This window comes from Hyperolius riggenbachi, chromosome 2 (assembly GCF_040937935.1).
Source record: "Hyperolius riggenbachi isolate aHypRig1 chromosome 2, aHypRig1.pri, whole genome shotgun sequence".
In the NCBI taxonomy this organism is placed as follows: Eukaryota; Metazoa; Chordata; class Amphibia; order Anura; family Hyperoliidae; genus Hyperolius; species Hyperolius riggenbachi.
In genome coordinates, this window is record NC_090647.1 from 240,658,528 (window position 1) to 240,684,390 (window position 25,863).

Sequence of the window (25,863 nt, forward strand, 5' to 3'; positions counted from 1 at the left end):
ACCAATTTTTTGGTACTTTTTCCATTGCAAAGTGCTGAAAAGTTATTCTAAGGTGAAGATGAAAAATTATCTACTAGGAGAAAACTCAGGAGAAAAAGTTAACTGCATATGGCTCATGGTCAGGACTTGGGGACTGAGTTTACTATGAGTTTCTACTACTCTGACTACCTTATAGCATAAACACATTCTGCTCTTTTGTATCTCTCCATTTTCCTTTTTGTAAAAAGATTAGTTATTTAAAGGACCACTATTGTTTAATCCTTCATTTCTGTTATGCAATGCACTGCTTAGAAAAATCGCTGTAAAAAAGTGTGATCGCGCTTTAGTAAAAATCAAATTGCGGTAGTGTAAAATGCCTAACGTGATTCCTATATTGTTTAGCAAACCCTAGCGATTTAAAAATCGCTAACTATTGGTGATTTTGCGATTCAGCATAGCAATAGCCGCAAGGGGAAAACGGCCCTTTAGCAGCTTTCTGCCATTCAAGCCGCACTGAGTCCACTTGCGACTCCTCTGCTGTGAATGCACTCAGTTCAATCACTCACAGTGAGCCGATCTCCTACAGCCGCAATGCACATGCACACCATTGCAGCCTGCAGTGGTGATTTGACTATTTTTGGCTCGAGCACCAGAAAGCTGCCTTGCTTAATTGCCTGCAGGGGGAGAAGTGTTGGTGCATTTAGTGTGTGCATGCCGGAGGAGAAACCGCGCGAGTGTTTCCAGTGATTTGTATGACAGGGAGGGTGATAAAAAAAAAAAAAACACATTTAGAGAGCTTCCAGAGTCCGTCCGCGTCAGTGTAGTGAGTCTTGTATTGAAGCATTCTACTGGCTGGATGGTGTACTGGTTAAGGGCTCTGCCTCTGACATGGGCGACCTGGGTTCGAATCTCGGCTCTGCCTGTTCAGTAAGCCAGTAATTCAGTAAGGAGTTCATTGGGCAAGACTCCCTAACACTGCTACTGCCTACTGAGTGCGCTCTAGTGGCTGCCTCGCAAGCGCTTTGAGTCCGACAGGAGAAAGGCGCTATACAAATACTGCCATTATTATTATTACTAACTACTAAGTCGGTAATTAAAAATGAAGGATTTCGCATTAGTGTACTTTTAAATCCGTTTATTTATCATTGTAAAAAGGAAAACTGATTGGAAGGTGTGTATGGTAATAAGGTTTATATTTCTTACTGTAAATCTTTCCAAATAAGTTAGTATCATACAGTTACTCCTCAGTCAGACCTGGCTATGGTTGCCATGTTGAGCAATGTGTTATGTACAATATTGAATGTCTTGCCTTTTGTGTATAGGCCAAATGTATCAGCAGTATCCCCAGCAGCCTGGATATCCTACAGGTCAAGGTCAGCCTCAACCTCCAGCTCAGCCACAGCAGCAGTATGGAATGCAGTATCCCGGTAAGAGACAGATTAATGCACAACATCCATATTCACCCTGAGAACAGTAGTTTATGAGCGTGATGTTTAGATATTTCAAGCATCATTTGGTAGTCTCCAAAGCAGAGAAACCTAAGTTTTATTGGGCACTGAGGCATAACATTCCCTGTGAAGTTAACTGTAACTAGTGTATTTCCATAGGAAACTTCTTAAACATGTGTTTATATGGTTCATGGCTGAGTTTTGTTTTGTACTGTCTTCTAGGCTACAGTCAACAAACAGCACCCCAGGCACCACAGCAATTTCCTGGCTACAGCCAGCAAGCGGCCCAGGCTCCTGCATCTGGCTTTCAAGGCCAAGCACAGCAACTACCATCACAGGCTCCTCAACAGTACCCTGCTGGCACCTACCCACCACAGACTTACACTACACAGGCCTCTCAGCCTGCCAACTACAATGTTGCTCCTGCTTCCCAGCCTGGGATGGCACCAAGCCAACCAGGCAGCTATCAACCTAGAGCAGGATTTAATGCCCCACCTGGTAGTACTGTAACTCCTCCTCCAAGTGGGCCTAATCCCTATGCTCGTAATCGCCACCCATTCGGTCAGGGATACACCCAACCTGGCCCTGGTTACCGATAAGTACACTAAATATGCTGCTAGAGCTGTTTCCATCCAAACAGACTCTGATCTGATGCTTACATTTGTAATGAAACTTCAGACAGCAGAAGAAAAGCGTTCTTTGCTTTTTTAATGTTGTGCATCTTTTCCGGAGGATGAAACCAAATGATTATTCCTGCTTTTTGATTGTATCTGCTCTCTAGTTGAAATCTAAGTCCCATACCAATGATGTGTTTGGCACACTAGACTGCCTTGTCAGACACGTGAAAACACGCTAAACCCCACTTATTGTTTTTAATGATCTCATGTGTCCAATTAGACCTGTTGCTGAAGTATAAAGTAGGTATTATATACAAAATCTAACAGTCACACTGAAACCTAATAAACTGTTAAAACTCATTTAATGATTGTGTGAATTTATGACCAGTTTATATCTTCCCTGTTTTGACCCTTGCTGTTTAGTTTTCTCCTGATTTTTTTTTTTTTTTGTAATTGAAACTAGTGTCTTGCATGGATGTTTGCAAACTTTTAATTTTAAACAGAAGAGAGGTTGTTGATTAGTGAGCAGCTGCCAGGCAGTTGTGAGAGTTTGAGAGGCTTTTCACTGCCCATCAACTGCTCATGGAAAAGGGGCCTTATTAAGGCAAACATGAAACAGAAAGCAGGGTAGGTGTTTTCTCTGTTCCCACTGATATTTAAAGTGAACCAGAGACGAAGCACCCTCATGTATTTCACCATATATATTAGTGGGAACAGAGAAAACACCTACCCTGCCTGCTTTCTGTTTCATCCTACACTGCTCAGCCTGCCTGTTATCAGCCCTAATAAAATCCCAGACTGAACATTCAGTCTGGCTTTGCTCAGGAATCATTATAGCGGAGTCTGTATTCTGTCTTTTCAATCCCAAGCCTGCCCCCTTCTTGCTCTGTTATAATGACTTGGCTATATTGATTCCTGAGCAAAGCCAGACTGAATGCTCAGTCTGGAACTTTATCAGGGCTGGTAACAGGCAGGCTGAGCAGTGAAGGATGAAACAGAAAGCAGGGTAGTGTGTTTTCTCTAATGTTCCCACTGATATACTGTATATGGTAAGTACATGAGGGTGCTTCTTCTCTGGTTCACTTTAATTGATATCTTTTCAGCACCTAGCAAGCAAAAATGCACCTAATAAGCTGTCTCGGATTAAGGTTTGATTGCCTCTCTCTCCTTATTCTTAGTATCCTATTGCTTGCTAGGTGATGAAAGTGTATTATACAAGCAAGATCGTGAAAAGGTAAACAAGATATAACATATGGGCAAAGATTTATGATCCTATATTCTCCTTACTTTACCTGCATACTACCCTTTTTTGAGCACTTTTTTATTAAGTCGGTGGTTTTTTTGTTTTGTTTTTTCTGTTTTTTTTTTTTGTTTTTTTTTGTTGCTCATTAGATGCCAATAAAAGGATGAGAAAGTAAATTTGTGTTAGATATTACTGGCAGGTGAAATTTGAAAAATTAGAATAATGTGCAAATGTTAATTTATTTCAATAATTCAACTTAAAAGGTAAAACAAATGTATGAAATGGGTTCATTACATGTAAAGCCTTTTTTTTTTTTTTTTTAAATAATTTTGATGATTAACCTCTTGCCGACCGCGTCATGCCGATGGGCGTGGCGGCAGCCCCAGGACCGCCTAACGCCGATTGGCATAAAGTCCTAGGGCTCGGTTTTGCAGGAGATCGCGCGCAGGCTGCTGGGTAAAATGTTTCCTGAATACTACATGCCTTATCACCATGGTAACAACTCTAGAAACGTTATTAAAGACAGGAGATAAGCTTAGTGAATTGAGGCCATTGTCCTCAATTCACTAAGCTTATCTCCTGTCTTTAATAACGTTTTAGAGTTGTTACCATGGTGATGAGGCATGTAGTATTCAGGAAACATTTTACCTCAGGCAAACCTAAAGTTAACTCTTCTGTCTGTAAGTTGACACTTCAATCCTTAAAATAACTCCAGAGTTAAAGACAGGCTGTTAATTTACTGCGTGTGAAAATAACTACAGAGGAGGTAAATTAACTAGAGGAGGTAAATTAACTACAAAGGAGGTAACTTAAGGAATGAAGAGATAAAATAACTCACTGTGTAGAGGTAAGTTTTCTCTTGCCTTATCTCCAGCATGATCTTAGTGAATTGAGGCCATTGCCCATTTTACTTACCTGGCACTTCTTCCAGACCTTTGAAGTCTTGGTCCCTTGCAGTTATCCCATGCTCATGTTTTTCCCTTGCTCCCCCATAATCCGTCCCACTGTCAAGTTGGCCAACCACTGCGAAGGCATGTAAGTTCTTTGCATGAGCGGTAGCAATTTTTGCTTACTGCACAGAGCACCCCAGGCCACAGGAGTAAGGGATGCGTGTGGCACGGGGCCGTGAATTGAGCATGGAGGGGGAGGGACACCTGAGAAATGGTGGAGTGTGGGGTGACAAAGAGGGACCAGGGGACTGGAAGAAGCCCCAGGTGAGTAAATGGGCAATTTTTTCTTTTTTTACTTTAGGTTCACTAAAGTGCAATCCAATAGTACTTAATTTAAATGTATCTACAGAAATTCAAAGGAAAATGCAGAGAAATGGAAAGGGACTTCAGACAATTTCTTAGTAGGACTACTGCTGTATGTACCTATGTTTATCTCCTCATGTCACATATCAGTTCAGGTACCCTTTAATGTAAAGTGTCCTCTTCAGTTTGGTTTGGTTCAGCACTAGGGTTGGTGAATGACATGCAAATCATTTTTTTTTTTTTTTTATTTTGAAAATGAATCAATCAGAACCTGCGGCGGTAAAACTTGATTGGTCCATTTTCAAGCCGCATAAATTTGCGTAATCCTACATCAACTTGTAATTTACATGTCATTAACAATTGCTATTCAGCACTAAAGCCTAGTACACACCATACAAATTTTCTGTTAGATAGATTTTCTGTAATTACATAATTTTCTGTAAAGTGCTGGTAGAGACTGGTCATTATCTCTGGTGCATTGTCTTCTGGTTATCTCCTGCTGAGTAGAACAATGCTTAATTGCTATGTAGATAGATGGTTAGATAGATAATTTCCAACATGTTGCAAATTATCTATCTGGCAGGTAAATCTAAAGGGGGCCATACACTAGCCAACCAACCAATCGACCATCCAATTCGATTATTATAATGGAATTGAATGAAAATTGGTGCTGCCAAGTGCATGCCCGACCGACAAAGCAACCAATTTCGGTACAGAAATTGTCCGCACGATCGATCGCGCATGCTGGAAAATTTCGGGCTGAAGTTGGTCGGTTGCGAGGCGGAATTGCGAACGAGCGACGACACGACGAACCCCCCGCAGCAATGTATAAATGTTTGTAGTGTAGTGCATTTATACATTACCTGTCCGGTGTCGGCCTCCACGCGGTTTCCGTCCATCTCGCCGGGTTCCGCATACATGGCGTCTGACGCTATGTGCTGCTAGCGTGTATGCGGCTGTTACCCGGTGAGATGGACGGACACCGTGGGGAAGCTGCTACAGGACAGGTGATGTACAAATGCACTACACTACATACATTTTGGGGGCAGCACAGGGCGGACGCAGCAGCTCAGCTGATTCCCTGCTGATTTCATGCTGAAATCGGACGGGAATCGGCCTGTAGTGTATGAGCAGATTCGACTACAGACCAATTTATCTCTAATCAGATTCGATTAGAGAAAAATTTGTCTCTTGGTCAAATCTGCCCATAATCGTTCTAATGTATTGCCACCTTAACAGAAAATCTTACAGAAAATTGTATGGTGTGTACTAGGCATAACAGGTTTGGCATATTTTTCATTATCCCAGTGCTGTGCTGCTATAATAGATACATGGAAAGTATGTTTGATACCCTTTTAAACATGTTCCATTCTGACAAAAAAAATACAATTTGAAATATATGCAGAACTCAAAATAAAATACCGGTGATAAAAAACAAAATCAAAGTCTTTATTGTAGAGTTCATATAAGGCTATTTTCAGATACAAAACCACGTTGCTTTGGGAAATAAAGCTGCTTTGGATATACTGTACATTCTGTAAAAAGTTAATTACAAATCTATTTATAAATCACATGCTTATGTTAATTTTAAATGTCTGTAGCTGGAAAAAGAAAATCTTGCACCAGAGAATGAACACAATTAAGTACCTGCCTCATTAGAATCATTCGTCTATCCATCTACCGTGACCACAATATGGAACTTAATCTGACTAGATCGCTAATGACTGACAACATTAACAGTGTAGAACTCCAACCCAACATGAAAATTTACAATATGAAACTGAGGCTTATACTGTGGCATAACCTGAAACTAGTGGATTAAAAGTTATGAAAGTGACACAGCATATTTGCCAAATGACTAGCATTTGTTTCCTTTCATCATTTGTGCCCGACTACCTAAGCCTTTAAAATTGCCGGTATTTCTGTCTTCTAAACAGCCTCTGAATATTAGCTGGTAAGGTACTAGTCAATGCTTTCTTTGGTTCCGGTGCTGTTCTCACTGTGGTCTCACATAAATGGTACTTAGTAGGGTATCCAAAATAATGTGAAGAAAAATAATCAGTATTTTCTAACCTTAAACTCCTCCCTCAGTAGTCAGCTGTCTGTCATGGTTTGAGTCAGATTGCTTGTCTGAATACTAAACACATTGGAATATGAGAGGAACGTTGTGTCGAATTGTGACTGGAGACTGCAGGCCTGTCCAATGTCGTTGCTGACTACAAGGGATTACCTGAATTATGATGAAAGGTACATTTTCTTGTCATTCTGGCTTTAGCACAGCACAATGCTTCTTGGGTGTTACAAGTTAACTCATTTTACTCATTACCTGGAGTTCAGTGTTCCTGTACTATTCTAATTTTACTTTCTAAACATTCCAAGTGTTTTGAACATATTTTATCCCAATTTGTCACTAAAGTAAAACTAAAATATTTTTACACTCTTTGCATGAAATACCAGCTGTCGGCACCAATAAACAAAACTGACTCCTCACAGGGAACTCTGTCACCATCATGTGGTAAATCTCAAATCACACAGACGTTTTTGTGCCAGCAAAATAAATTAAAACACGATGAAGCTCGACGAAGATTACCATGAATAGAGAATTCTTAATTATCGTAAACAAGTTCTTTCAAGAATACTGTATACTGAATAGAAATTTGCATCAAAATATTTCTTACAACATTGTGATAAATAACTTAGACACTGCTCTTTTTTTCAAAATACCAAAACCAGGGAGCCAGCTTCCCGAGATTTTATCCTATGAAAACAATATCCTTAGTTTTACGCTTGATAAATATGGAAGCAGTCTGTTAACTCCTTAATAATCTTGTGAGTTGAAAGATTTCATAAGTATTTTACATTAGTAGACCTGTAAGTAATGAAAGTAGACTGAAGCTAGCGCATTCTCTGTAGAAATGATAGTTTGGGTTGGAGTGATTCTGTCCATGAATCCGTTGTCATATGAGTCTTCCTACCATTTCCCAGGTATTGATATTCCGCACTCATACCAATGGACGTAGCTGTTATGTGACTGTCCTCCTATTTCTCCAAAATCCACTGGCTGCTGGCGTACCGATCTGTAAAATCCTGCAAGAAATCAGAGGGAAGGCTTAAAGAGGAAAGATAAAAGCAATAATATATTTGAAAGGTTGCTACCTTTTCCTGCATAAAATAGATTGTTTTTTTCATTTTGCATTAACCCTCCTGGCGGTTAATTAATTCTGCCAAATAAGCAGAAATACATTTTGTTTTATGTAAAGCTACCAGAGTGGTAGCTACATGAAATAGCAGAGGGCGCATGTGTCCCACTAGTGCGATCGTCGCCGGCATCAATAGCAAACGGGAAAGCGTATAGAACGCGTTTCCTTGTTTGGCTTTTCCTGTCGCCATGGCGATGATCGGAATGACGTCAGCCGACGTCCTGACGTCAGACGCCTCCGATCCAGCCCTTAGCGCTGCCCGAAAGTCATTGGTCCGGGCAGCGCAGGGCTCTGGCGGGGGGGGAGGCCTCTCTTCCGCCGCTGTTTGCGGGTCGAGCGCCGCAGAGCGGCGGCGATCAAGCTGTACGTACAGCACTTTAAATGGGGCGAATCGCCCCACCAGGGGCTGAGATATCCTCCTGCGCGGCATAGCCCGAGCTTACCGCCAGGAAGGTTAAAGTGGATCTGAACTCTTGCACAGGACAGAAGGTAAACAGAGAAATGTACCCTGTATGTATTTAGATAGTTAAGCCTGACTGATTACCCCTCATCTGTGACTAAGTACAAGTTGTAATTTGATCCCTCAGGTGTGTCAGCTGACTGCCATGGCAGATAAGCTCATTTGAAAGCGCACAATGTTAACGATCTGTCTGCTTCCATGAAAGCAGAAAGTAAACAAACTGCGGGATATGTATTAGCTGTAAAAATACATATAAATCACACATTTAATAGATCCTCTTCTCATACAAAGTTATAACAATCTGCTGAGTCTTTTTCTTCTGATTGCCTCTCTGAGCCTTGTGTCTGCCAGCTTCTGGCACTTAGCCCCACCCCCTTGCAGAAAAGGGCATAGGCCCTCTATTAAAGATAGAGAAAACACCGCCCTAGGCCTAGGCCCTTTTTGGGCTAAGTGCCGGAAGCTGGCAGACACAAGGCTCTGAGAGGCATTCATAAGAAAAAGACCCAGCAGGTTGTTATAACTTTGTATGAGAAGAGGATTGATTAAATGTGTAATTTAGGGCTGGTTCAGACGGACGTTTGGAGGCGTCGCGTTCATTGGCATCGCGGCAGCAATGCGTTCGGGCTTTCAGCAGCGTTCGCGTTGCGTTCGGATGCGGTCGCGTTTTTTCTTCCCCTAGGGGGACATTACCCGTAGCGGTTACCTGCCCCTGGAAGCTACATGTAGCTTCCAGGGGCTCCTTGAACGCCAGGGAAAATCGGGACCCGAACGCCGCGTTCGTGCAAACGCGCATGAAAGCTTGGTACAAACGCTCCCATTCAGTTGAATGGGAGCGTTTAACGCCAAGCCCCGAACGCTGGCTGTAAACGCTCTGCAAGCGTCCGTCTGAACCAGCCCTTACAATGAAGGTGCTTTTTAATGTAAACCTCCAGTAAATGTTATCCCAATTCAGCCCATCTCTGCCATGTACTACACAGAAAAATAACATTTTACTAGTGACAACGGCCTCAATTCTGGTAGCTATGTGAGGTAAATATTTTATTTTTTTGTAGGTAAAATACCTCATAAGGTATTTTCCTTTTTTTTTTTTTTTTTTTTTTTTTTTTTGCAGCAATTCTGAAAGATTTTACTCCATTTCTGAACATGAGGTAAATGCATAAAGTGAGGTAAAACATGAGGTATTTCAGCGGTAAGCATGCAGAAAATAAATAGCAGTCTTTAATTGTCTTCCATAAGTTTGTGTGTGTGTGATTTGCATACAGTATTTGGGAAGAAGGAACTAGCTGTTCGATCTTAACCACTTCGCCGCCCGGGTACAGTATATCTACGCGCTTTTGGACTTCAGTTCCCCGCCCGGAGCGTAGATATACGCACCCCCCGCCGCTGTCCGCACTCCCGCGATTGTGCACGCCGCTGCCCGCTCACCCGGAGATCAATGAACGGGAAAATACATTCCCGTTCGTTGATCTCTGCCCCCGCAATGATCAGCATGCTTCTACGAGAAGCAGCCGATCATTGTGAAAAAACTCAGTTTCACAGCCTCCCTTCCTGCAAGCGTCCTTCCGACGCTTGTAGGACACCTGTAAAAAAAAAATGTACTACACCCTACTACAATACTACACCCAAAAACATTTTTTACATACAAATAAATTATCACTATTAATTTTAACTCATTAACTCCCACACTCCCCAATTGTTACCAATATTTTTTTTTGTAATATTAAAATAAATTAAAAAAAATTACAATAAAAAAACTTAAATAGTTACTTTAAGGACTGAAATCTTTAAATATTTATATCAAGAGGGTATAACACTGTTACTTTATAAATTATGGGCTTGTAATTAGGGATAGACGTAAAACTGAAAAAAATGAACCTTTATTTGCAAATAAAATAATAATAAAATAAAATATTGGCGCCAAACATTGTGATAGGGACATAATTTATACGGTGTAATAACTGGGACAAATGGGCATATAAGTTACATGGATTTTAATTATAGTAGCATGCATTATTTAAAAACAATGGCGGAAAACTGAAAAATGTTTTTTTTTCCAAATGTTTTTGGATTTTCCCATTAAAACACATTTAGAATAAAATAATTCTTGGCATAGTGTCCCACCTAAAGAAAGCCTAATTGGTGGTGAAAAAAACAAGATATAGTTCATTTTATTGTGATAAGTAATGATAAAGTTATAGGCGAATGAATGTAAGGAGCGCTGAAAGGAGAAAATTGCTCGGATGCTGAAGGGGTAAAACCCCTCAGTGGTGAAGTGGCACATAAAATCACATTCGAAAATGCATCCCAATACAATTTTTGTGTGGCCTATAGACTAATGTGCAATTTCACATGCTTTCCCCATTCTGTGGAAACCGCATGCGATTATAAGCGTGCTCCCTACCATAATACTCGCATCTGCTGCTCTCTTACTAGACGTTTGTGAACCCTATACCACCTCAAAAGGAACTAACGGGATAGCTGGCTTGCGCTTGAAGCGGACAACAGGTGACCAGGTAGTCAATGAGATGAAATTCATTCAGAGAGCTTATGTAAATATTGTATGCAGTTTGAAAATAAAACGTTGGCTTCACTTGATTGGTCAATTTGCAAGCTGCATACATGTATAATCCTGTTTCAACTCAAAATGATGTGCATCTCATGGACCATCCCTACAGTTAAAGTGGACCTGAACTCACTATGTCCTCTCTGGTCTAAAAGATACACAACAGCATCATAACCTTTAACTAAAGACTAGGGCATTTTTCATTAAACTGGCCACTACAGCTTTAAGGCTAAGCTGCAGGACCACATGAAACGGCACACAAGTAATCCCCCCCCCCCCTTTTCTCCCCATCAACAGAGCTGTCTGTTGGTGGGGTCTGATCGCCCCCCCAGATGTTTGTGTGTGTTTTTGTAATAAAATTGTGTTGTTTTTCTTTAAACTATTCTATTCCCCCCGCCAGCCAATCCCCGTGATCAGCTGTCATAGGCTTCAGCCTATGACAGCCGATCACCTCTGTGCCTCAGGAGGGGACAGCCATGTCGCACTGTTTTGTATCCTTACCACTGCTGCTGTGAATTGCCACTGCTGGAAGCACATTACATCGCCAGGGGGACAGATTGCTGGTGGCCAGTCTTGTGTGCCAGCCCTCCTTTTACCTTCTCCATATACATGACATTTATTTCCTTTTAAACAATGCAAATTAGCTGGGTATCCTCCTCCTAAAACTTTTAGCCACAGACTGTGGACAAGCATGCAGATCAGATGTTTCTGAATTAAGTCTGACTAGACTCAGGAAAGAGATCAGCAGTACTTTTTTAGTCCTGCTGATCTCCAAGGACTTAATTTTTAAAAGGAACTAATTATGGCAGCCTTCATATACCTCTCAGTGCAGTTGCACTTAGTTTCCTCTTGAGAAACCATGTGACTAGCAAACAATCTTTGGTAATTTGGTGTACTCAGTTTCAAACTAGTCAGCATGTTCTGACTTCTCTGCATTTGTTCAAGTATCAAAGAGAAAAATGAGATTAGATTGCTGGCGGTGCAGTCTAGAGTCATTGAGCTACGTGATTGGTGGGTTGAAATTCTACATCTCTTGGTAGATAAGTTTCACATGCTGTATTTCATGTGTGTATTTATCTGTTTGCCCAGAATTCAACTTTAATATGTGTGAAAATAACGTTTGGACTGAGTGAGTGCAAGTGAAATCAGAAGTGATATAATTGCTCTGGCAGCGAATGCACTGCTAATCGAGAACAAACCCAGCATTTGTGTCCAGGCTTGGCATGAAGTATCCTTTATCTCACTGTGCCTGCTTATTAACCATAGTATGTCAGTCGAAGCCCTCTGTGGAAATGCTAACAGAGAACCAAGCATATACAATGTATCTTCAACATTCTAACGTAACTCGGGTGTTATGTAACCTAAGGAATGACTTTATATTATTGAGTTTACATAATAACACTATGGGAACTGCAGCCAGTTAGAGCTCAGCTCCAGCCAAAACAGTTTTTGGTTTTAGATAGATTGCGGGAGGGTTAGTACCTCTGCCAGGTTACTACTATTTTCTGTTCCTGCATTAGAGGTAATTCACCTCCCTCCCTGGCTTGCTGACACTAAGGCCACATACACACATCAGACTATAGTCTTTTGAAAATGAAAGATCACAGACCAATGTTACCCCCTTCCATGTAGTATGAGAGCCATACTCTACACAGTCTATTCTATGGAGCTGAACTCCACATCAGAAAAGAATCTTTGCAAGATGCTGCACACACAGATGCTGTACAGACACAAAAGATCAGTATCTGCAAAAGATCTGTTCCTGCCAAAAATCCATTCCTGCAAATTGCAATGATAGTCTATGAGATCTGCAGATCATCATACACACATGATTTAACTGACATTCATCTGCAGATCAAGCAATCATCCGCAGATCTGAAAATCCATCCTGGTGGATCGGATCTGCAGATGAATGTCAGTTAAATTATGTGTGTATGATGATCTGCAGATCTCATAGACTATAATTGCAATTTGCAGGAATGGATTTTTGGCAGGAACAGATCTTTTGCAGCTACAGGTCTTTTGAGTGTGTACAGCATCTTGCAAAGATTTCTGTCTGATGGGGAGTTCAGCTTCATAGAATAGACTGTGAAGGTATGGCTCTCATACTACATGAAGGGTGGTAAGATTGGTCTGTGATCTTTCATTTTCCAAAGACTATAGTCTGATGTGTGTATGAGCCTTAAGGCAGGGACCACACCTGTCGGGTTTTGCTGCACACAATCTTTTTTCCACAGAAACTAATGATTGTCCATGTGAAAACACACAATTAGTGATATGTTCCAAGATGTACATTTTTCCCCTGCATGTGAAAATTGCATTCAAGTTTGAACCATTCCATTGACTAACATTGGTTTTCATTCGTAATGCAATTTTGCATGAGGGAAACTGCATACAATTTGACAAGTGGGGTCCTTGCCTAAGGGCAGGTATGTGAGCCATTGGACTCCTATTCAGTTAAAGGGAACTGAGCACTATTTTTAAAACATGTCAAATGAACCTCCCCCCTAAGGGAGGTTTGTAAACTGTAGGCTTTGGGGGTGATTTACTCCCCTACTGAGGACTGCTCCATTGCCCCCCGCCTACATGGATGCCTCCATTTTCTATTCTTTCCCCCCCACCCTGTGCTACAGAGCTGCAGGTTCCCGCAGTTTTGTCCGATGTCCCTATCAACCATGATGCATGCCGGAAGATGTGATTACATCTCCTGGTGAGGTATTGTAACCACATCAATGAACTACATCATAGCCATGTTGGAATGTCCATGTGTGTCCAATGCGCAGCTTCTGGGATGATGAGTGCAAATTTCGGTACAGGAAATTTGGGTGCCCGGGGCGGCTTGGAAACTGGAGTGCTGTAGTGGGACCTAGTGGACAATATGTAATGCTACAAGGGATTTAAAAAAAAAATCACATCCCTCAAGTTGGGATCACACACACATAGCAGTACATTAACAAGAGCTTTTTAAATCAAAAGCACTTAGAAAAGGTTCAGAAGAGCGTTGCTAGTGGGTTCCTACTCTACTGATTGACATTCTCAACTTTATGGATATCCTTTTATAACTTTCTACAGTTTTATTAGATTGAACAACCCTCTCTCTCAGGCCCTTTGACAATTCTTTTGCTTTCTCCATAACTGAAATGTGCAGCTGACTGTCAAGACCCAGAATCTCACTGACTTTTTACACATACTACTGTTATTATGAGACAATATCCATAACATCTAGTAAGCCTGTTTGTTTATATTATCAGGCCAAAAACTTCAAGGGGATGTAAACTTCTGATCAAGGCTATTTGAGTGCTTCTAATTGTCATTATGGTGCTAAACACCACACAATTGAGTGATAATAGATGGCTTCACCCAACCACTAACTATGAATGAAAGAGAACATTTTGAGCATTGCCAATCATAAGCTCTAGAAAAGGCCAATATTTCACAAATTCTACCTGGGTATGTAAACTTATGAGCACAACTATAACAAGAAACATGCCTGTTATATGTTATCACTGATCCCCTTTAACAAGAAACAACTTGCTGTCAGAATTGTTTTCGACTACCCCTATGCATCTCCTGCAGTGTACTGTTTAAGGGCTCTGCCTCTGACACAGTAGACTTGGGTTCGAATCTTGGCTCTTCCTGCTCAGTAAGCCTGTACCTAGTCAGTAGGAGACCTTGGAAAAGACTCCCTAGAAATGCTACTGCCTATAGAGTGTGTCCTAGTGGCACTTTGAGTACTCCAGGAGAAAGGCGTGATATAAATGTTGTCTTCTCTACATAGTTTACTGTTATTTCCAGTTCCATGTAATGATCAGTGCGACATTGCAAAGCATTGTTTTTTTTTCTCTTATTTCCATATAAAGAGGATTCTTTCTGTCTTGCAGGGCTGCCCTGAAATGTAACTAATATAAAGCTAGCTAGCCTGGAATAGCTCAGTTGTTGTATACTGTAATGATCTTCCATGACAACTGGCTACGACTACATAATATTTTTAAAATGTGTTGACAGCTTACAATCACTAGCATATTTCAATAATCCGGTCATGGATATTCATGAGTTTTAGCAGTATGCTTCTAATTAACCCTCTTATTACGCTATATATCTTTCCCCCCCCCCCCCCCCTGATCTGTTTTAATAGATGATCATCTCTACTTATGTCTTTCATTATAGTAATGATTGCACTTCAGTATACATTAAACTTAATAGTGCCTACAAAATTAGAAATCAGTATAGTATATATAAACTACTACTGATCAGCCAGAAGCCTTAACCAATGTAATTTAAGAGCTGAACTACATGGATTATTTTTAACTGTAAGAATTTGCTAGTCGGCAATTACATCTTTGTCAGGAAATAGTTTTGTAGGTGACCTCATGCAGCAGTGTCTTGTAATCAGTCAGCCCAAAGACCGCTTACAGAGACTCGTTCCATTACAGGTGAGCTGACACACGTGGGTTTCCATGCATAGACATTCTAAATTAGAAATCACATAATCTAGTCCTCTTATTCAGATAGCAAAGCCAATTTTGGTGCAGCATTCATTTTAGTGGAAATCGCTTTTCCCAGCATGCCAGTACAAGATAAAGACTCATTACAAAGTACTGTAATATTTAGATATAAATATACAGGACTAAACCTTGTGATGTTTGGTGGTCTTACAGCTGCTTCAATCCCAGGCATTGTGGAGAATTAGCTTCTGAACAGGAATTTGGATAAACTTATTTCTAGATACTATTCTAATCTAATTGAATATAAATATGCATACAGAATGATTTAAGTTGGGACATTATGGGAGGAAGATCTCTGTGGAAGTAGTATTGATTTGGTTATTAACAATGTACAGTAGATGTCACACCTAATACCATTGACTTTCTCTGATTGATGTATAATTGTATTTATTCCTGATGTTGTCTTACTCTTACTCCTGTTATGCTCTGTGCAGCACCGGTCTACGATTAACTACTGCTACTTTTCATATATCTTGGTATAGCTTATGTCACTGTATATATCGATATGTTTGCTGGAATATTGGATACTTAAATTCCTGTTTTTTGTTTCAACATATTCACCTGACATTGCTTTTTGGTATGACCAGTACTATGCATCTTCCTTTCACTGTCAATTGTTGAACATTTGCCTTTTTGATAAACAACAAAAAGATTTAATAAATTAAGGTGGTAATGTTTATGTTAATGTAATGATTGCTAGGACATGACCTGTTGACCATTGTGCCAGTGATTGGCACAGGATCACCCAGGGTGAAAAATCTAAGTGACCACTGCTCTTCACCAGAGCACTCTGCAAGGGACAATAGTCCGCTAACCCAGCGGGCAACAGACTTCTTTGCTTCAAGTGGCCACAAGGTCTCAACTCCTAGGATCATCTTCCTGCAGACCAAGAACAAGCGATTCCACAATTGTGAAGTTCAGCAGTAACTCCAATTCATGGATTAGGTGAAGGTCTAGGTCAATGACAATGAGGACGGAGTACAAGAACAAGCAGAAGTCAGAGCAACTGGCTGGTAAGGCAAGGTCGTTAAACAGGCCAGGAGTCATTATAGGCAGCAGGCAAAGCAAAGTCTATGTTCAGGCCAAAGTCGATAATGGGATAAGCAGAGCAGGGATGGTTAGGACAAGGCAAGTTTCATTGATCAAACAAATAGGGAATTAGTAGCAGAGCTTCTAGGGCTATCAGGCCTAGTCAGAAGTATCAGTACTGATTAAAAGGCAAAAGGGGTTTAAATACACTTGCAGCCCTGAAGCTTTGTACACGTGGTAGATGAGAGGCTGATAAAGACCATCTCTGCTTAGAATCCTGCAGGTGTACAGCCCCCCTCCCCGTTAGATTTAACAGTAAACCTAATAAAGAAACCATGTTAACAGTTACAAACGATTTAGTTCACATATAAAAGCATTGATACCTTTTCTAGTTGTCAGCTGCTCCGGTAAAAGTTGCTGTCCTGTTCTTCCATCCAGGAAGGAGTCTACAAACTGGCAGTGATCCTCTCCATATCCAGACTGGTCTCCTATGTTATAAAATGTGCCTAGGAATAGAATCCATATGAATAATAACTCCTGTTGCAGAAACAATATAATCCTCCGATTGCACCTAGCATTAACACTCTAACATAGCTATACATAAATTATATTTAACAGGAACATGTCATTGTTTTACTTATTATAAATTGTTACCTATAACATATGACTGAGCTGAAATTGAAAAGCTGAAATTAATCTTTTACTGTAGCTATCCAGACTGACCTGTGAAAATGATGGTTTCCTGATCTCCATAGTAGAGAGAAACCTCTGCTTTCTTGTTAAATGAAAGCTTTGCCCTGCTGTATTTCTGGAATCTTTCTTCTTTTCAGCTGTACGATTATACTGATTGAGGCCCAGTTCACATCTGCGTTTTTTCCAGGATCCGGCCGTACGGATCCGGCCATCTGGAAACCTGTCAGACATTTTACAGCACACTAGATGTAAAAACTGTTTTCATTGGTTCCTATTTTGCTGCAAAACCTTCCGTTTCCATTCCGCTGAGTGAAACGGTCAGGAAAATTGGATCCTGCTGCATTTTTTTGTCCATTCAGCATAACGGAAACCGGAACCGTACGGCTGGATCCGCAGCTAAAAGCTGATGTGAACAGATCCTTAATCAAATTTGTACATATTCAGTAAGGCAGTGCAATGTGATGATGTCCAAAGTGCAGAAACCCAATGGGAACCAATTAGACTGTAGTTAAAGGTGGTCAGATTAGTTGAATATAAATTATGGTTAATGGCTGTGGGTCTCTGTAATTGTATGTTGCCCTTTGCCTCATTGAAGAAGTGTCTTTCTTGCTTTGGCTAATAATCAGCCTTTGCTTTCTTTTCTTGTCCATAGCTATCGTAGCACTTACTTCTGCCTCTGTGTGTGCAACTTCCTACATTCTACTTGTTTCCTGTGTCCTCCACATCTCATGCCTCTGTTTATTGGGGTATAATGAGAAAAGTACTGGCATCATTCAAAAAAGAATCTCCTAGGATACTATCGTTTTGCTTTTGGTAATTTTGGCTATACAGTTGTGTTCAAAATGATTCAACCCCCTCTGAAAGGTAGTGTTTTGGCCAGTTTGACATTGATTTTGATCATTTCAGTTATCTTGTTTACAATTAAATCAAAGAGGCACTTGTAAGTCAGACAACTATAATATTTATAATGAAATAACCACAAATGTATTTTCTGTGCTCACATCATTATCAGTTTTATTCAACCCCCAAGTGACATTCATTCTTAGTACTTAGTACAACATCCTTTTCCAGTTATAACAGCTTTTAAACGTGAAGCATAGCTTAACACAAAGTGGCTGCAACTGCTTTCTTTAAGTCCCACCAGAGGTTCTCAATTGAATTTAAGTCTGGTGACTGCGATGGCCACTCCAAAATGTTCCAGCCTTCAATCTGCAACCATGCTCTAGTGGACTTGGAGGTATGCTTGGGATCAAGCCTAAGAATGTGACTGAACTGGAGGCTTTTGCCCATGAAGAATGGGCTAAGATACCCATAGATCGCTGCAAGACACTTGTGTCAAGCTATGCTTCATGTTTAAAAGCTGTTATAACTGGAAAAGGATGTTGTACTAAGAATGAATGTCACTTGGGGGTTGAATGATGTGAGCACAGAAAAGACATTTGTGGTTATTTCATTATAAATGTTATGTTATATTTGTCTGACTTACAAGTGCCTCTTTGATTTAATTGTAAACAAGATGACTGACATGATCAAAATCAATGTCAAACTGGCCAAAACACTCAATTTCAGTGGGGGTTGAATAATTTTGAACACAACTGTAAATACTGTTTGTATTGTGATTCAAAACTCCTTTTATTGTGCAACTGAACCCACATTTTTCCTGACGTCTTGTTAAATCTGTTAAGTATTGCTGTTTTCTTTCTAGTCAACAACACACATTTTAGTACATGACAAGTACTAGGTAAACAGCACTAGTTGTAGTTTTCTATAATTAAAATGCTGAGTTTCGAGCATTAAACATTACAGACCAATAACAACATTATTTTCTAGCATCCATATGTAAGTGCCAAGACATTTTAAATGCAATATAATTCGCTCTGGGGACAGATTTATAGCCTGTATATCTTTTGTATTTGTAATAAGTACAATGGTGTGGTTTCCACATGCGACTTTAATGCTTTGGATGTTCAGACGCCTGCTCAATTACTAAAACTATTAAAGTACAATCACTCTATGCATATTTCTGTAAAGTCACTTCTGAGTTTTGAATTAAGTTTGTGCAAACACTGGGAACATTTCCAAACATGGTTTGAAAGCAAAAAAAATGTGTGTCTTCATGTTGTTGCCAGTTTTGTGGTCTGGAGACTGAATGTGGCCCCACAGTACTTTCTCCACAACTTCCATCCTCCGCCAAACTGTTTGCTGTCAGGCCTCAATGGCATTTCACAGTTTGTCACCTTCAATGTGTTGTACAAAGTAACCCGTTAAGTCATGGTGAACCAGAACCACTAGGATTTTGTAAGTGACTGAAAAATAACCTAAAAACCCTCTTATTAAAAAAAAGAAAAAAATCTAAGCTAAATATAAATTGATTTTTTTTAAAACATAAGGGGGCGGATTCATGAAGCTGCACTGCTAAAGCAACGTGAGCTCCATGACAGCACTGCAAGCTAAATTCAGGGCTGCACGCTTCGCTCGGTCACCATACTTTACAGCAGTGGCCAGCATTTAAAGGAATGCACGTTGCTATGTAAGCAGCGAGCGTAACCAAGGAAGGCACGCCACGCTGCAAGACAGAGCATAGCGTGCAGCCTTGAATTTAGTTACTCCCATGTTTTATGATGGTACATGTGGCTCCAAGCCATACCTCCCAACTTTGTGAGCTGAGAAATGGGGTACGACTATTTAGCTTGAAAATATTTGAGCAATGCAATCTTTATTATTTTTCTCTTTGTTGTATAATGCCATTCTGTGTTGTGTTTCTGGTCTGCTATGCATATTGAAACCCTTGCCAATGTTGCAGGTTTCATGCTACTATGTATAGAGGATGTATTGTTCCTTACCTGATGTTTTGTTTCTTCACAATAAAGACCAAGTGAAAAAAAAAATTTGTGCAAATTACTTGCCTCAACACACCTTCTATTACACAGGCCATAGTAAATTCATTAACAACAGACATTTATAATAGTGTTTGAAAATAAAACAATGTTGAGTACTGTATAGGCTCATACACACGTCATACTGAAGCCGATGACGGGTCCGTCGGTACCTCCTGCTGGGCGGGTTTTCAGCAGACAGTACAGCGTGTGTACAGTCTGTCGGCGGACTGATAAGGCTGTTTCTGCGGCGGATTGCTCAGAAACAGCCTCATCAGTCCGCCGACTGACTGTACACACGCTGTACTGTCTGCTGAAAACCCGCCCAGCAGGAGGTGCCGACGGCCCCGTCATCAGCTTCAGTATGACGTGTGTACGAGCCTTATGTGATACTGGTTTTATCTCCACTTATGCTAATTTCATGAAAGATTAGCTTTCAAGAGCACAGCTTCCCTTTAGGCTGGGTTCACATATGACATAGCGTGAAAAAGTAGCGTTTTACAATGGTACGTTTGCGATTTGCTATTTTTTTTTCACGCAGATGAGTTTTTCATGCGTTTTTTGTGTGCGGTTTAACCTCTCGAGGACTGCAGGGCTAAACCCCCCCTAGTGACCAGGCCATTTTCAGTAAAATTGGCCACTGCAGCTTTAAGGCCAAGCTGCAGGGCCGCACAACACTGCACACAAGTGATTTCCCCCCCCCCCCCTTTTCTCCCCACCAACAGAGCTCTCTGCTGGTGGGGTCTGATCGCTCCCCCCATGTTTGTTTTTTTCATAATAAATATTATTGTTTGTTTTAAAAAAAATCCCTGTTTCTTTAAACCCTGTCCCTCCCTCCCTCCCTCCCCGCAGCCAGCCAATTACGGCGATCGGCTGTCATAGGCTTCTGCCTATGAGAGCCGATCGCTCTCTTGTTCCCCAGGGGGACAGCCGTGTCGCACGGCTGTCCCCAGTGCAGCGCTGTTGCTGATCGCAGCGCTGCACAGTGTAAATAGACGGCGCGATCGCCGTCTAACAGTCTCCCTTTGAAGAGGGGGTGGAGCTCCGCCCTCCGAGCATGAGATGCGTGCGCAGCGTGCGCGCGATCTCATGCAAATTACAGCCCCAGGACTTTACGCCAATCGGCGTTAGGCGGTCCTGGGGCTACCGCCCGGCCACGCCCATCGGCGTGACGCGGTCGGAAAGTGGTTAATTTGTTTGTGGTAGATAGGTTTTGTATGCGTATGTTTTTTAAAATGTATGCAAATCACTAGGAAGACAACACGAAGCGGAAACACATCACAGATCTTTACTTTTTATTAAAAACGCTATGCATATGCGTTACAATAGACATTCATTATGTGCGCTCTGGCAGCAGCCTGCATATTATGTAACACTACCAGCGTTTGCAGAACACAGACTGTACAGACGCAGTGAAACGCAGCTTCTTCTGCGTCCCATAGACTACCATTGCTGCATAAAACAGCGTTTCCCGCTACGCTAGCGTTTCTGCTATGTGTGCACCCAGCCTTAGACTCATGACCAAAGGAGGTAGTGCTCTTGAAAGCTAAAGCAGTAACCAGGGGAAAAATAAACATGTACCTGTAGGGAGAAAAGTTTATACAGACAGTCCCCTACTTACAAAAGACTTCAGTTATAACATTCCAGAGATACAAACAAAGTTGTCTTCATGTAAAAATGATACAATACTGATTTTTTTATTACATATAAGTGTTGTGAAATATTACAGTATTGTATAAACTGTTATAAGTAGTTTAAACCAGGGGTCCCCAACCTTTTCCGGCCCGGGGACTGCTTTCTGATCAAATTTTTCTGCGGGAGGTGCGCGACTCAGTGGACTTTTCTCCGGGGGGTGGGGGGTGCGCGACTTAGTGGACAGTGTCGTGTGCAGCGGGTTACGGGGGGAGGGGGGTTGGGGTGCGGCGGCATAGCTAGCATAGGTGCCCCAGTATAGGGAGTTTAGTTGCCCCAGTATAGTCCCAGTATAGCTAGTATAGTGCACAATCTGGGCCCTGGATACCTGAAGGACTTGTTGCAACTGCATCACACCCCCCACAATCTTAGATCAAAAGGACGCAACACCATGGTCACCCCCCAGAGTCCACCTCAAAACCTTTGGAGACAGAGCCTTTTGTCATGCTGCCCCTACACTTTGGAACTCCCTGCCACACCCAATTAGGACAGCTCCATCCCTGGAAGCATTTAAGTCTAAGGGCCCGTTTCCACTCTCGCGGAAACTGCCGCGAATCCGCAGAGTTTCCCCGCAGGCAAATCGCACGGGGAAACTCTGCCATAGGGGATAACTGCGCCGCCGGCCGAAACGCTTGCAGTAGCGATTCGGCCGGAGCCCCCCCTACAGAATTCGCGGCGGAGGCTGCGATTCCCATAGCCGTGCATGGCACGGCTCATGGGATTCGCGTGCGATCCCGCTCAGTGCCGGCGTGCGTCTACGAGACGCACGCCGCACTAGTGGAAACGAGCCCTAAACTGAAAACCTACCTCTTTAGTCTGGCATTCATGAACATCTGACTATCTCCTCTGTAACACAACCCAGCCTGCAACCCTGTATTAATCTGAGACACAACTATGCGCTTTGAGTCCTATGGGAGAAAAGCGCTTTACAAATGTTATTGTATTGTATTGTATAGTGCCCAGTAAAGCTAGTATAGTGCCCAGCATAGCTAGTAAAGTGCCCAGCAAAGCTAGTAAAGTGCCCAGTAAAGCTAGTAAAGTGCCCAGTAAAGCTAGTAAAGTGCCCAGTATAGCTAGTAAGGTGCCCAGTATAGCACCCTAGTATGGGTGGGTGGGTAGGTAGGTAAGTAAGTAGTGCCACAAACAATGCCCCCCCCCCGCGGCAGCCGCTCCTGTTACCGCTTCCTTTCTGCAGATTCTCGCACAGCCACATCCGCCCGCAGCCGCATCTCATCTCCTCCAATACACTTCCGCATCGGGCAGCGGAAGTGATGCAGTTAGGTAGCTGCATTCGCATCACTTAGTAGTGGAAACGGGCCCTTACCCTGTTTTGTGCTATGGAAATCAGAGTGGGGAGCTTTGTGCAGAATCTGGTGGCACAATCTTAGCTTTAAGTAAGAAGCAAAGTAATAAGAAAAGACAGACACACAAATGTTTACCTGTAAGTGTATCGCTGAGGTATATCTTATATCTTAGGGAGTTGCACAGCTGAATGCCAACAAATTTCTTGTACCAAGTCCTCTTCACATATTGCTTTCCTTTACATTCAGAATAAGAGTCTGATTTAAACTTGATTTCTGTCCAGATGGCATCCTTCCCCCCTGTTTGTATGGAAATGAGAGAGTGGAGACTTATTATACCTAAGCATAGGATGCAATCTCAGTTCTCATATTGATGATAGTAATTGACAAAAAAGGTAGATAACTCAAGCTGTATGATGATGGTGTCAGATTTAAAATCTTTGCTCATCTGATTGCATAATTCAGCCTCAGTAGGGCCAACATTTTCTATGCGTTAAAGAGGAACTTCAGCCTAAACAAACATACTGTCATTAAGTTACATTAGTTATGTTAATTAGAATAGATGGGTAATATAATTTTTTACCCACCCTGTTTTAAAAGAACAGGCAAATGTTTGTGATTCATGGGGGCTGCCATCTTTGTCATGGGGACAGCCATCTTTTTGGTTGAAAGGAGGTGACAAGGAGCAGGAGACAGTTCCAACTGTCCTGATCACCCCTCCCAGCTGCACACGCTAGGATTCAAATGTCAAATTCTGAAAGTAGAAAAAAAAAATTTGCACCAAAACAGCAGAACGAGAGCAACAACATCAGAAATCCCATCATGCTTTGCACAGCATCAGGGGAAAAAAGCCCGGGCAGTTTTCTTCTGTGCAGCTAAAAATGAGGCTTGGATAATAGAAACAAAGTTCTGATGCTGTGAAACTGTTAAAGAAACACCAGGCCTTTTCAGTGCTGCTGAGTCGATTTTTAGTCCGGAGGTTCACTTTAACATAACAACTAAGAGGTTAGTCAAAGAAGACAAAGGGCTTGATCTAGCATCTACTCGGAGACTTTCAAGTATCTTTAACTACCGTATATACTCGCATACAAGCCAAATTTTTGACCCCCAAAAAGGTTGGGGGGTCGGCTTGTATGCGAGTCTTCCCTGGTGGTCTAGTGGTGGGTGGTCCGCGCCCCGCTCCCCCCTCCCCGCTCCCCCCGCGGCCGCCGCTGCTATTACCTGCTTAGGCAGCGGCCGCTTCCTAATCCGCGTTCCCCTCTGAAGTTTCAGCGTGTATCACAGCCCGGCGCTGCTGCTGTGACGATGCAGGGGGCAGGAAAGAGCGGTTCCCCTGGTAACGGCGATACAGATCGCCGCTATAGGGAGCCGCGCTCTTTCCTGCACTCTGCATCGTCACAGCAGCAGCGCCGGGTGCTATACTGGCTAAACTGGGCACTATACTAGCCATACTGGGGCACTATACTAGCCAAACTGGGCACTATACTGGCTAAACTGGGCACTTTACTAGCCATACTGGGGCACTATACTAGCTAAACTGGGCACTATACTAGCTATACTGAGGCACTACCTACCCATACTGGGCGCTATACTGGCTAAACTGGGCACTTTACTAGCCATACTGGGGCACTATACTAGCCATACTGGGGCACTATACTAGCTAAACTGGGCACTTTACTAGCCATACTGGGGCACTATACTAGCTAAACTGGGCACTATACTAGCTATACTGAGGCACTACCTACCCATACTGGGCGCTATACTGGCTAAACTGGGCACTTTACTAGCCATACTGGGGCACTATACTAGCCATACTGGGGCACTATACTAGCTAAACTGGGCACTATACTAGCTAAACTGAGGCACTACCTACCCATACTGGGCGCTATACTGGGCACTATACTGGCTATACTGGGCACTTTACTAGCTATACTGGGCACTATACTAGCTATACTGGACACTACCTACCTATACTGGGCACTATACTAGCTATACTGGGACACACTGGGGGGCTGCACCAATCCAGCATTTCCTACCCCTGGCTTATATGGGGGTAAATCATTTTTCTCTGGTTTTTCAGGGAAAAGTTGGGGGGTCGGCTTATATGCGGGTCGGCTTATATGCGAGTATATACTTGATGACCGCCCCATGCCAATTGGCGTCAAGTCCTGGGGCTCTAATTTACATGAGATTGCGGCGCACGCTGCGCGCGCATCTCATGTTCGGAGGGCAGAGCTCCGCCCCCTCTTCAGATTGCCGCTCGGGAAACTGTTAGACTGCGTGATCGCTGTCTATTTACTTGTACAGTGCTGCGATCGGCAGCAGCGCTGTACTGGGGACAGCCGTGTGACACGGCTGTCCCCTCCTGAGGCTGCACAGTGATCGGCTGTCATAGGCTGAAGCCTATGACAGTTGATTGGCCAGCGGGGGGAGGGAGGGAGGGATCGGGGGACAGCACACACAAAAATACCATATTTTATTAAAAAAACAACAAATATTTATATTAAAAAACAAACAAACACAGGGGGGGGGGGTGATCAGACCCCACCAACAGAGAGCTCTGTTGGTGGAGAGAAAAGGGGGGGGGGTGATCACTTGTGTGCTGTGTTGTATGGGCCTGCAGCTATGCCTTAAAGCTGCAGTGGCCCATTTAGTTAAAATTGCCCTGGTCTTTAGGGGGGTTTACCACTGCAGTCCTCAGGTGGTTAATAAGTCTCCTGGAGATGGAGATCTTTGGAGATGTCCTACTAGATCTGGCCCTTGACTTTGATAAGCACTGATAGGACTAATTTCAATGTGTCTAATAAATAGATCATATTAGATCCTAATGCACACATATAACTTTTATTTGTATGAATGATCACCATACTGGTGAGGTTAGCTGAGCACCTAGTCTTCATCCTTGGGTTTGCAAGGTTATAGCTTGACAGTGTCTCACCTTGCAGGTTGTCCTATTGCCAGTAGCTGACAGGAGAAAGACGGCAAGAACAGGGACCAGGCGAAC

The 25,863-nt window shown here is 42.3% G+C and overlaps 2 protein-coding genes across 36 annotated transcripts in view; one reads left to right on the forward strand and one right to left on the reverse strand.

The window, feature by feature from the left end:
* Positions 1-2,404, forward strand: part of TFG (trafficking from ER to golgi regulator) — a 45,889-nt gene extending 43,485 nt beyond the window's left edge. For both annotated transcript variants that reach the window (XM_068268393.1, XM_068268394.1), the window contains exons 7-8: positions 1,302-1,406; positions 1,650-2,404. In XM_068268393.1, the coding sequence (XP_068124494.1) occupies positions 1,302-1,406; positions 1,650-2,026 (482 nt within the window). In that variant the 3' untranslated portion in view covers positions 2,027-2,404. The remainder of the gene's footprint in view (positions 1-1,301; positions 1,407-1,649) is intronic.
* A 3,564-nt stretch (positions 2,405-5,968) lies between these two features.
* Positions 5,969-25,863, reverse strand: part of ABI3BP (ABI family member 3 binding protein) — a 500,595-nt gene continuing 480,700 nt past the window's right edge. For all 34 annotated transcript variants that reach the window (XM_068268431.1, XM_068268429.1, XM_068268426.1 and 31 more), the window contains 3 exons: positions 22,998-23,159; positions 16,681-16,803; positions 5,969-7,627 (listed from right to left, as the gene is read on the reverse strand). In XM_068268431.1, coding sequence (XP_068124532.1) covers positions 7,512-7,627; positions 16,681-16,803; positions 22,998-23,159 — 401 coding nt within the window. In that variant the 3' untranslated portion in view covers positions 5,969-7,511. The remainder of the gene's footprint in view (positions 7,628-16,680; positions 16,804-22,997; positions 23,160-25,863) is intronic.